This window comes from Ambystoma mexicanum, chromosome 3q, assembly GCF_040938575.1.
Source record: "Ambystoma mexicanum isolate Mex_15411 chromosome 3q, UKY_AmexF1_1, whole genome shotgun sequence".
Classification (NCBI taxonomy): domain Eukaryota; kingdom Metazoa; phylum Chordata; class Amphibia; order Caudata; family Ambystomatidae; genus Ambystoma; species Ambystoma mexicanum.
In genome coordinates, this window is record NC_090926.1 from 16,284,272 (window position 1) to 16,296,517 (window position 12,246).

General features: G+C 49.1%; 1 protein-coding gene and 1 long non-coding RNA gene across 3 annotated transcripts in view; one reads left to right on the top strand and one right to left on the bottom strand.

Annotated features, from left to right (window-relative positions):
• LOC138582021 (uncharacterized) overlaps positions 1-12,246 on the top strand; it is a 275,880-nt gene that overhangs the window by 167,005 nt on the left and 96,629 nt on the right. The gene's annotated exons all lie outside the window — the stretch shown is intronic.
• SYNGR1 (synaptogyrin 1) overlaps positions 1-12,246 on the bottom strand; it is a 116,114-nt gene that overhangs the window by 17,499 nt on the left and 86,369 nt on the right. For both annotated transcript variants that reach the window (XM_069652947.1, XM_069652948.1), the window contains exon 3: positions 3,601-3,746. In XM_069652947.1, coding sequence (XP_069509048.1) covers positions 3,601-3,746 — 146 coding nt within the window. The remainder of the gene's footprint in view (positions 1-3,600; positions 3,747-12,246) is intronic.

Genomic DNA, 12,246 nt, shown 5'->3' on the forward strand with positions numbered 1-12,246 from the left:
CTTTCCTGGGCAAACTCCTGGAAAAGATGGCCATCTCCCAGCTTACTCTGCACAGTACATCTGTTGGTAGTCTCCATGACCAGCAGAATGGCTTCAGAGCAGCCAGAGGTACAGAAACTGCTCTTCCGAACACCTGTGAAGATCTGCTCTCTAATCTTGATTCCAGCTCTCCCTCTGTCCTCATTCTCCCTGACCTCTCCTCTGCTTTTGATACGATCAATTACACCACCCTGATCAATCGACTGTGAGAACATGGGCATCACAGATTAGGACCTGGCGTGGCTGGCTGACCTTCCTCCTGGACCAACCCTTCCAGGTTCAATTTGGGTCCTTTCTCTCCACCACCTCTCTCTCCACATGTGGTGTCCCTCGGGGCTCTATCTGTTCACCCTGGCTCTACAATGTTTTTCTGGCCCCTTTTGTCGACCTGATCTCCACCGTCTCTTCTAAGTTTCAATGTTACGAGGATGACACTCTGCTCTCTTTCAGGCTTCCCTCAGCCTCCGCTCCTTCCTCGCTCATTCGTGATTGTCTATCCCCTATTCAGGATTGGCGCACCTCCAACGATCTCTACTTAATGCCAGTAAGACTGATGAGATCCTTCTCATTGAGACCCCTGCTCCCACTTTACCTCTCACTCTGGCCACCCTCCTTGGGCCCTCTTGCCTTCTACTCCACACTCTCCTCACATCATGGACCTTGCCAAGAAGGGCCACTTCCAGCTGCACCTCAGAGGTATTCTACCTCTTTTCACCTTCCCCCAGAAGCTCACTGTCTCCTGAGCCCTGGTTCTTTCCAGGCTGGACTTCTGCAACAGCCTCTTTCCCCAATCTTCTTAACTCTACTCTTGCCCCCTGCAACTAATCCAGAACAGGACTGAGAGACTTATCCTTGGCCTCAAGCCCAGGGACTGCATCTCTCCTGCCCTGAAATCTCTCCACTGGCTCCCAGGCATGGCAATGATCAAGCTCATGACCCTCTGCATCATCCACAAGGCTTTCTGGGCTCGGGGAAATCACCATCTCCAACACTCTCTGCCTAAATGCCTTCCTTCTAGAGCCCTTCGTTCAGCTACCACCAACTCGGAGGGTCAGATATTTCTCCAAGCAGAGTGGGGGTAGGGAGGGTAGATCTCGCTCCTCTGTAGGTGCCTCCCTCAACAGCCTCCCTGCCCCCTCTCAAACTTGAGCCGGACCACCTAAGTTCCAGAAGTGGCTCAAGACCTTCCTTTTCTCCTCGGCCTTCACTCTCTTCCTTAGCTTACCAGTCTGCGGCACCGACTGGTTGCTTGGTACCCTCAGATTCTCAATGGGTACCAGGCTCCTCCATGACCAGTCCTTCCTTATACTGCCTTCTGGCCTACGGCATACTTCGGGGCTGTAACTGTAACCCCTACAGCCCCCTTGCCTCCCAGAGCCGAGCTTCCCCGAGTGCACTTCCCCCTGCACTCCCCCCCCCAGCCCCTGCACTTCTTGTCGCACTTGCATGATCCCAATGTCACAAGGCCTAGTAGGATTGTTTGTCTTGCCCCCCGCACCGCTTGCTCCCCCCCTTGCTCCCCTCCCTTGACTTGTGGCCCCTAAAAACACTTGTGTACAGGCGCATTATAAATATACCATATCAAATCATATAGTCTGGAGAAGGAAAGTGTTGCCACAAAGAAAAAGTGCGTTGCAATTGTCAGACATACTAATGTAGTTTAAAGTGTGCTCATCCGCCACTTTGACCTTGCATAGCACCACTTCTTTCTCTTTAGTGGTCGACTTTCGTTCCTATGTACCGGATATCCTATTCTCCCAATACATATCCCTCAGAGTTCTGGTGCCTTTAAGTGGAAGAACGTCAGCCAAATAAGCTGCTGGCGGTTTAAAGGCTTCCTTAATGTCAATGGTGACTTTAATGTCAATTGAGGTTTGGCCATTGACATGTCATACTTTTTTATCTTGATGACTGCAGTGGTTTGACCGGCACCATTGGATATTCAGCATCAAGCTGTGCATTTCCTGCCATTGGTTTCATTAGAGTCACGTGATTTCCCAGTTGCTAAGGTAAGTTGGGTACCATCATGTCTTACCTGGAGGTTTACAAGTTTGAAGTTTTTGGTGGCTTTAGGGCGCATTGCAGCAAAAGGGCATCCTATGAGCCTTTGTTTGGACCCAATATGCTGCCTCTTTGCGATAAAGTATTTCCAGAGGGACGATGGTCATGGCCACGTCTGAGGTGGATGAACATCATGCCCCACTTAGGGAAGTCAACAGTGGGGCTCTCTCCATCTCCCAGAGTGAAGGTTGATAGGTGGTTGGAGTCGTGACCTTTGAGTGACCAAAAACCTCAACACTGACATTGCTCAGATCAGTGCTCCCCTTGGTCAAGTGCTGGTTTTCCAGAGCTCGCTTCATTCTTTGGACCAGGAAGGTTTTAGGGATAAACTCCTGGTGCGCATCACAACGTTGATTAACATTTTCTGGAGAAAGGGAATGACTGCATATATGCGGAAAAGCTGGGGTCACACTAACAACTGCAGGAGTGTTCCACATTTCACCTCCAAACGCCTGAAGATAGAATGAACTGAACTTCCAATACTGTCAATAACTCAGGAAATGACTGGCTTGTTCATGAGATGAGATGGCCGACAAAACATACAGAAAAAGATGGCGTTGAATCGGCTAGAAGATTACAGGGAGCTGGTTGGGGGAGGGGGTGGGACTAATAGACGCACTCTTGAATTAAGGTGCACTTTATTTTTTTGTTCGATTTCTAGACCAACCACTAAAAGGCAGGATTATGCATAGCTTAGGAATCTAGAACAGATGCATGCTGCAAAGCTAGTCATCCATTGAGATCAAGACGGCAGGCACCAAGTTGCAGCCACCACTTTGCATAAACGATCCATCCTCCAACCGCAGAAGCATTAAAGAGTTCAACATGACATATCATGGAGGGGAGCACGTGCCATCATGCAGTGATCATGTGCCTGCTCATCCAGGTGACACCGTTGCCCACCCCCTCCACAGGCTAACCTTTCCGAGCATGCAGTGATGGATACCTGTGCCACCCTGTCCTCGCATGCAAGGAACAACCCTGGTGCTAACCTGTGCAAGCTTGCAAGGGGCCATCAGTGGTGACCTGTGCGAGCATTCAAGGTGGGCACCATTGATGCCCTGTCTGTGCATTCACTGGTAGACAGCAGAGCTAACATGCCCCCACCTTCAACACTGGCAGTAGTCCTAACCTACATGTACATATGAGGAATGCAGCAGTTCAAGCCTTCCGCAAAATGAGTGTGAACCGGCCTGTGTATGTGATGGCAGACACTGGTGTTAACCCGCTTGCACGTGCAACAGCAAACACTGGTGGTCTCAAGCCATGGACAGAAGCAACAGCTAATCTGCAAACACAGGCCAGCACCTGAACTGACTTGCATCCAACAGCAGACAGCATAGAAAGCATGCCCATGCAGGAGAGGGCCAGCACAAGTGCGCAGGATCAGATCTCATCTGACTTCCTATGGGGGTGACAACAGTAGAATTTGCCAGTGCATGCCATGTGGCACAAAGTCGCTGACGTTGCCTGGCATGTGACCTCAACAGTACTACTTACCCAGGTAAAGATGGAGAAGAAAGAGAAGGCAATGGCCGCCCGAGCTGCGTCAGCCCCCTCCTTCAGCGGGTTGTCCTCCGGGTCCGAATGCTGCCACTGGTTGGCAAGGAAGCAGAAGCCAACGAACCAGAAAAATGCCCACACGGCTGCATCCCCAGGGGGCACCAGGTGCAGGGGAAGGAGAGAAAGAAGGGGAAAAGGTTAACATTAAGGCTGTAGTTTTGAGAGCGTAATTCGCTGATGCTGCACCTGTTCGTTATGTCTAAAGGAAGTTTGCATCTCTCCTGTGCTGTTCGCTGATGTGGTCTGTGCTGTAGTGCTTGTGTGCTTCAGTAGAGCTTGATTACTGCTGCTGCAAGTGTCCTTTGGGCGTTAGTGAAGTTCCTACTGCTCATGCACTCCCCATGTTCTACAGCATGCACAGCTGCTACGCATGCTGTACCTTTTCTGCATGCGAGGGAACCATGCCCTGCTGCACCAGTTCTGTATGACTGAGGGGCGCCCTTACGGCTACGGACCATGCTTGCCCTGAATGAAGACATGCTGTGGGTGCTTGACACTGGCGCCCTGCTCCTGTGCTCCCTCGGTTCCCTGTGGGGGATCCTTGCAATGCTGCTGCCTGCGCGTTGCTTGGTCTGTGTGAAGGCTTCTTGCAGTTGGGCTGTACGTGCAGTGCCTAATTTTGTATGTGTGATACTGTGATGGCCGTTCCCTGATCGCCAGGGTATCTGCACAGGATCTGACCTAAAAAATTGAAGGGTTGAACCAGGGGCATCTGTGTTAGTGCCGGTGGGGGGTTAGGGAGGGAAATATGTAGGGGTGCTGTGTTGCACAGAGTGAGAAGAGAAAGTGTGTAAGCGATTTTGTCACGACACGTTCCTGTACGTTTCTAACCTGGTTACAGGTTCTCATGTCATGCTGGGCTTATCCCTAGCTCCTTACCCACTCCTCCCGTTGCACATGCAAACATCTTATTTTGGACATGCTACCTGTACACTATGGTTATGCTGGGCTACATTATACCATATTTTTTGCTATGTGGTTTTGCTCTACCGCGTGTTCTGCTCGGACTTGTTGGGCTGCGTTTACTGGATGGAAAATGCTATACAATGTTGGTGCGTTACACTAGATTGCTGCGTTATGTTTTTCACGTTGCTATGTCTACATCCTCCTAGTTGCAAGCAAGAGAACCAACGTGTAGTGTTTGTCCCATCATGTACTGCAAAGAGACTGCCCTCCAAAAGCATTTGAGGAGGGACTGGGCCCCCTTGAATCGGTGAACACATTGCCAGGCCCCTCCTGCTCTCGCAAACTGCCCATCACAAGATCACAGTGGATCCCTTTTCAGTAGGAGGCCCTAACTTTCAACCTCGACAAGGACAGGCGACACGCCACAAAACACCCAACTACATTAAACATATAGTGGCACTCGGTCCAGCAAAAAGGGGTTATATGTCAAAAAGCAAGTCTGCAAGTGCTGACTACACATGGCCGGCGTCCCCATAGGAGTTTAGTGCCCAATAGAGCCAATTGCACACACATGTGGCACCCACTAAAGTTTTCTGTGGAAGGGTTCATAGTCCCCTAGCTCTACTGCAGGGAGGCACATGTCATAGAAGGGGAAGTGCATGGATGCTCCTGTGCCGTTTCTCACCTCCTTTTGGATACAGCAGTCACTCTGCAGCTACTCCCCCCAGGATGGTCTTCAATCTGACACTCCTGTGCTTCGTTACAACTGTTCCTCCACTGAACGTCCTCCTCGCTGCCAAGCTGACTAGACCACATAAGAACATGCATGTGTTAAGTGTTCCTCCTCTTTCCCTTCAATGGTTCATCATAATACAGCATCCCTACTCCTCGAGAGCCTTTGGGACTCGAGATCAGCCCGCTGCACTCACAACAGGATAAGATAACTGGAGCCCAAAAGGGGAGGCCAGGCCTGGATTATGCCGATAACGCCCTATAGCTTCAGGCCTGCACCCAGGAGGGGCCAGCCTCCCATAGCGCTAGGTTTTGTGTTACATCGAATTTGGATAGCACAACTCTGCCATTTCCACAACCTCATGGCGTGGACTATCTTCTCATGAGATTCTCTGAATTCCTGGTCTATGGATGCCAGCCTGGAGCATATTGGAGGATAGGCGAGGGTACAGAACACTAGTGGCCTTCCCCATCATTCGGTTCGGTTTAAGGGGTGTTGTGGTGCACCCCGATGCGCCCTTTTATTTTCTGCGCCCCTGTGTGGGTGCCCACCGCTCAATCGTTCCTTAAGCCGGCCCTGCCGCCTTAAGGTACGATTGTCCCAGATCAACATCTGGGACCAGTTTGTGAGGGCGGTGGACCTGGCCCCGAGGGGTGGCAGGGAAGGGGCTTTCCCTCACCTTACAGTTTGGGTTTGATAAGGTGAAGAGTGAGTGTGAGTGTGTGTGTGAGAGAGTTCCTGTCTGCTAGTGTCCCGTATGAGGCATGCGACTAGGACACCTGCAGAGAGCACTGTCTTCTCACTGTGGTGTGGTGGTATGGGACTGTGGGTTCAAAGCAAGTTATTGTCAGGGTAGGAGCTGGGGCAGGGAGAGAGACAGACTGGGCGAGGAATGGTCGGGTAACTCATGGCACCCCCATAAGACTCCTGACCTGGATAACTGAACAGCAGCCCGGGCTAGTACACTGATCCCAGTGGAGCCACATCTCCCAAACACACTAGAATGAGTCAGTCATATATAGTCACTGATAACAGGCATAGATAGACAATGCCATAGGTAATAAGTAGAGGGAAATGGGTTCTGCATTACCTCTTGCTGCTTGGGCCAGCAATCTCCCTCGAACTGAACAAGTCTAGTTTTGCAGGACAGGAGAATCAAAACACAGCTTTTTATCCCAACCCATGGCTGAGGGACCTAGCCCCAGAAAGAATCATGCACTAGTTCACTCCTTCACACTCTAGATGGAAACACCCATTGGCCAATCATACATTGAGGGTGGCCACTAAAAATGTGGCCAGACGTGACCTGGACTACAAGGTGGAGAAGCAATTTGAAGTTACTGAAACGTGACAGTCAGTGCATAGTTTATCATAATTGTCACTAACCAATCTTGCACAGCAACACAACAACATGCACTGCCACCAGACTATGCAACCATCAACCACTGCAAAAATCATGTACAAAATATTCAATCAGCAGAACCACTGATAAATACATACAACTATCCACTTACTTCACCGGTACTGCAAATCAACCCCCATAATCTAAGAACAAAAATCTAACTCCAACTCATCACCTGCACGACCAAAAAACACTAAGCATAGAATTGCATCAATCGTAGTCTTGCTGTACCCCAACACACAATGCAAGGCCACTACACTGCCGCAGCTTTTCAACATGTCCACACCATCGCCGATCCCCAGGCATCAAAGAAGGCCACCTAAGAAGGGACCTAAAAGCCAAAACATCCAAGGACATGCTTCCATTTTACTCTAAGCTGTTGGGGATGCAGCACTGGGTAAATTACGCCAGGGAATCACCTGCTCGCAGCCAAACCAAAACCTTGCTTTAGTTGTCAGTGCCAAAAAGTCGTGGAAATGACCAACAGTGTGCCAGGAAAACACTGCACAACATATAAAGGGAGGTTCCTTCGGGGATGCAAATTTTCCTGATTTTACTTCTGCACTCTGTTACGTCTGTTCTATGCATCTGTGAATTTTGCACTGATGCCATACTGTCCCTTTTCTTTCTGCACTAGTGAAGTTTACACTGCGATTGTGCATGATAGTTCAATTTTCTGTAGAAAGCAATCTGACAGTGTCAGTGATCTGACTGTTCTGTGTGTCTGCAGGAACCTTATAGTGCTGCAGCCGGTGCTGTACCTGCTGTGTGTTTGAAGCTTGACCTACTGCTGCTTGTGCTTTACCAATTGAGTGCGAGAAATAATCTTTCTTTCTCTGACCCTGCGTGATATACCTGATCTGTGTTGGAGTAAAGCTAGCACTGATGCTGCCTGGAGTAGAGTGATTAAGTCCCTTGCCTGTCTCTTGGGGTAACCGATGGGCAAGTCGCAGGGACTGGGTGCCGCTGCCACCATCACCCACGGTGTGATGCTTTGCCTGAATTAGTAGTACATATTAAGCATGGCTTATCAGTTCAAGAACAGTTTCAAGGCGCTATACCGACACAGTAAAATAGGACATAAATAAACATCCAATACATAAAATGACAAGTGTAACAGGGCCATTTCACTTTTGGTTTATGGTGGATCCCCTGGCCGCACAGGACTGTCACAAAGCACATGCCCATGCGCTACCTTTACGGGATGCCTAAGATGAGGACGGTCACTGGCCGGAAGTCTGCAGGGCTTCTGTTACACCCGTGGAAGATATCCATTACTTAGTTCAGGAGAGTGTGGCCAAGTGCACAGAACAGAACTGAAGGGCGCTGGAAGGCCGCATGGCAGACTATCCATCCGGCCGGCAGTAAACCAATCGCACAGGTTACATTATGTTTTTGATTTATTCGTATTTCATTTAAAGAGCGCGTTACGACAAAGCTTAACTGAACTCTGCTGCCATTTTCATGGTCTCCAAGCGCTCTGGCAGACCTGCAAAGTAAGGAGGGCTGTGAGGACTTACTTAGAGGGATTGAGAGGGAAAAACGCAAGAGAGCTTTGATGTGCTGTTGGTAGCTTCAGTTCAGAAAGAAACTGTCACTGTGTGCTGGCGGCCATTTCAAAATGGTGGAGCGGCTCATTGAAAACTTGTTCCACCTCCCAGTGCATTACTATGAAGCTACCTTATCAGATGTGATAATACAGAGATCGAGACCAGCCAAAGGTTATTTCCCACAAGTGCATTTGCTCATAACTAACATGGTCCAAGGGGAGGGCTCAATAAAAGCCAGATACCTCTTCGCTTCAGTGGTTATGTTAGGAGCTGGAGGGTGAAGCACTGAAAATAAAGGAGTGGCGGCGGTTGTGGTGGAGACATAGTAGGAGGGGTCGCGGGGACTGTGGAAGGGCAAGGTAGCTGGAGGGATGAGGAGGTGGCGAGAACACAAGGAGGAAGATGGAGAGAACATCAAAGAGACCGATTGGGAAGGTGTTGAGAGGTGATTGGGAGAAGCTACCAAGGAGGGTGACTGAAAATGTAGAAATGGCGTCGAACAGCAGCTGTGAGGCGGTTGGAAGATGTTACCAACAGGGTGGCAGAGAGAATGCCAGAGAGGAGAGTAATTGTATTTCTAAGGTGAAGGTTGACCAGAGTTGTATGGAGGAAGGGTGAACACCCAGCAGAGAGAGTAAAAGGAAGCGGGATAGAAGACAGAGCCCACTTAGGAAGGAGTCCATTGTGCATCATTGAGGAGGAATAGGAGAGGACAGTTCTGAGGGAGTTAAGACCCTGGGACAGGGAGGTGGTAAACAGGAGATTTGAGACAAATCCAGATTCTTTCTTCCAGGGGCAATCTTTGGATCACCAGATGTTTTGGACTACAATTCCCATCTGATCTAGCCAGCATAGACAAGAGTTGGCATGTATCGCCGACTGAAACATCTGCTGAGCTGCAGGTTTCAGAAACCCTATTTTTTCTCTGTCAGAAGGTCTAGGGTTTTGCCATTCTTTACAGAGACACAGTTTCAACCCATTGGGAGGCCCAACATGCTGGCACTTGGAACGGGAGATCCCCGGAGGGACCTCATGCAACATGGAGGACAAGAAGCAGATGACTCAAGCCAGAGGAGCCAGGAGTCAAGAAAAATGTGACAGGGACACTTAAAAATTGAACGACTGTGTGTGAGTGTGAACGTATTCTCTTAGGAAGGGGATCCGGATTGAGAATTGATAAACCCTGAACTGTGATACCCAAAGTTGTACATTTCGCCGCTAGCCCATATTTGCAGTTTATGCCTCTGTCTGACTGTTATTGATCTGCCTCAGTTTCATAGCCGAAGTCCAAAGAATCTTGCATTGATGTTGCATGCGCTATACCTGGTAGGTGTGTTTGAAGTGTGCTTTGCTGCTGCCTGGAATGTACTTATATGTGATGACGCTTACATTGCTGCTATACCCAAGTTGCAAATTATGCTTTCCAGGTGTTATTTATACTTTACCTATTTTCTGCTTGTGTGGTAAGGTTACAATGTTTCTCCCCGTGCTATATCTGTTCTAAGCATATAGGAGATTGCAAAACTGGCTCTGCTTGTACTGTGTGCAACTAATCCAGGGAATTTGTCCCTTCTCCCCAAGAGGGAGCCAACCCTTTGGGACCAGGGAGGCGAGCCTGGTCAGCTCAACACCCACTAAGGGGACAGGGCAAGTGGGGCCCACCCACCTAGAGGATGAGGGATCCATAAGGAAGGGTTTTACTACCCTCACCCTATAAATCTAAGTGTTGCTTATATGGGGATTGTAAAATACAATAATGTATTGGGCCATTTAAAAAAAGGTAAATGGTTTGGGCTCCGACCCGACTTTGTTAACATCCATGCCTGAAAGGCGGATTTCTCTCAATCTCAGAAGGAACACAAAGGGCCCGAGACCCATGCAGAGTGAGAGAACCAGCCTGAGGGTAAAAGATAGGGGCCTGCACCGCGTCGCAGAGGAGGGGATGTCTCCCTTCCAGAGAGTGTGGTGGGCAGAGGAAGCGGGATGTCCTCGGAATGCTGTTGAGCCCAGGAGGGCAGAGGCGCCTCTTTCAGTTTTGCATTTCTTAAGGCAGCTTCAGTGATTGGGGTTCCTCCTTAGCCCCCCGATCAGAGCACTGACACTTTGGAGCCATTGAGGACCTCATCTGCTGGGTTGCATGCCCAAGAATTGTACTCCTACCTCCAACTTCCACTCTGCTAGAAGCCCTTATCGATACTCATCCTCCATGATCTATTTGTTGCCTGTGACTCGGTCGATAAACCCCCTCTACTACTTACCCTTTCCAACAATGGAATTTGCAACTCTGCCCTTTGACTGGATCACCTCCCATCTGTAACATCCATCCACTTTGTGTAAGACTGGCACCAGCACACCAACCCCCCACTCCTGGTGGGCTCCTTCTTGGCGCATTCCTCATCACACTCTGTGCCCCCCCCTCCCTCTTTGAAAACGAATTTCGTCTTCTTTCGGCTTTTCCTACCACGTAGTTACTGACGACGCTCAAATGATATTCTCCCGAGTATCCTTCTTCACCCATGGGATATTCTGCAATATCTGTCTCCCTGCCATTAGTCACTGGACCATGGACCAAAGCTTTCCAGTACCGCCCCCCCCCCCCCCCGATCCCAAATAACTTCACTGTTGTCCTTTAGCCTTGACCACCTTATTCCATGCCCCAAAACTCACAACCATGGTGCCCTCCTTGATATTGAACTAAAGGTTCAACAATTCTTCTCCGCTACCAATATGAACCTACTGATTATATAGAAATGAACCCCTCACCTACCACTCTTCTAAAACCTCGATTGCCACTCTTCTCCTCAATTGAATACATTGCTGCTCTAGCCTTCTCAGTTACTTTTTTTGTCGCTCCAGAAAGTACACTTTGCAACCCACACTTCCTCTACAACCCCTACAGCCCCCCATGTTCCCTTGCCTCTGCCCATCGCGGTCGGTACAACTCCTTGCCCAGTATAAGGCAGCATAGGCCGAGGGCAGGCGTTAAGCTTCACGCAGATGAGAAACAATATGGAGGCAACCAAAACAGCAGAAGTACATTAAGCACAAAAAGAAAAATGTCCAATGAAGGTTCTACAAAAATAAGAAACTAAAAGGACAGAAACTGTTAAAAACACTAACAACCCACCCATATAATGAGGTGCAAAGAGAATGCAATCATTTAGAGAAAACGGCATTCTGGGTACTGAATAACAGGGTCTAGGGGTAAATAGTGTTGCAGGAAAGTCAAAGAAAAAGAATAGGTATATACCATAAAATGGGGTCTTAATTTCCACTGCAAGGCAAGGGGGGGGCATAATCACAGATAAATTAACCTTTTTCTCTACTTTCAGGGTCTCAACAGAATCAAGCTGAGCTTCTGGTCGCTGTAAAGTGCATAGAGTCAGATTCCAGTGGGTGAGCTGGCTCGAAGCGATTCCACACAGTGATGCAGTTTGGCAAGCCACAATGGCTTGGAGCTAAAAAAAAAAAAAAAGCTTTGTACCGGCAGGTGATGTCAAATTGGCATAGCCCGAAGGCTCAACTGGGTCCTGATGTGAGGAGGGTGGCGATTCAGCTTCCACCGTGAGCTAGCTTGACTGGATACAACAAACAGTTCATTTTGACAAGCAGCAATGGCTTGTGGCTCGAATAACCATGGGACAGTCTGTGATGTTCAGGTCAACAGAGCTTAGGAGCACCTGATGTGAGTTAAAGTTGGAGAGTGTTAAGGCAGCTTTGTTGAGCCTTCACAGTGGTTCCAAGACATCCAGTGTGCTCACAGCAGCTCAAAGTGGCATGAAATTGAAGAGAAAGCCAAAGCCAGCTACTTTTGGCCCACAGGGTTCTGTAGGGTCCTTCAACGGGTCCCTGAAGAAAGGCAAGTCCTTTTGCTCCTCTGTGCCAGGAAGGTTACCTGAGCACTTGCTGGACTGCCTCTACAGCACATCGAATCCTGGGCACGAGTGTGCTACCAAATGATGTTCCAAGCATGGTCTAAAAGAGGATTTATT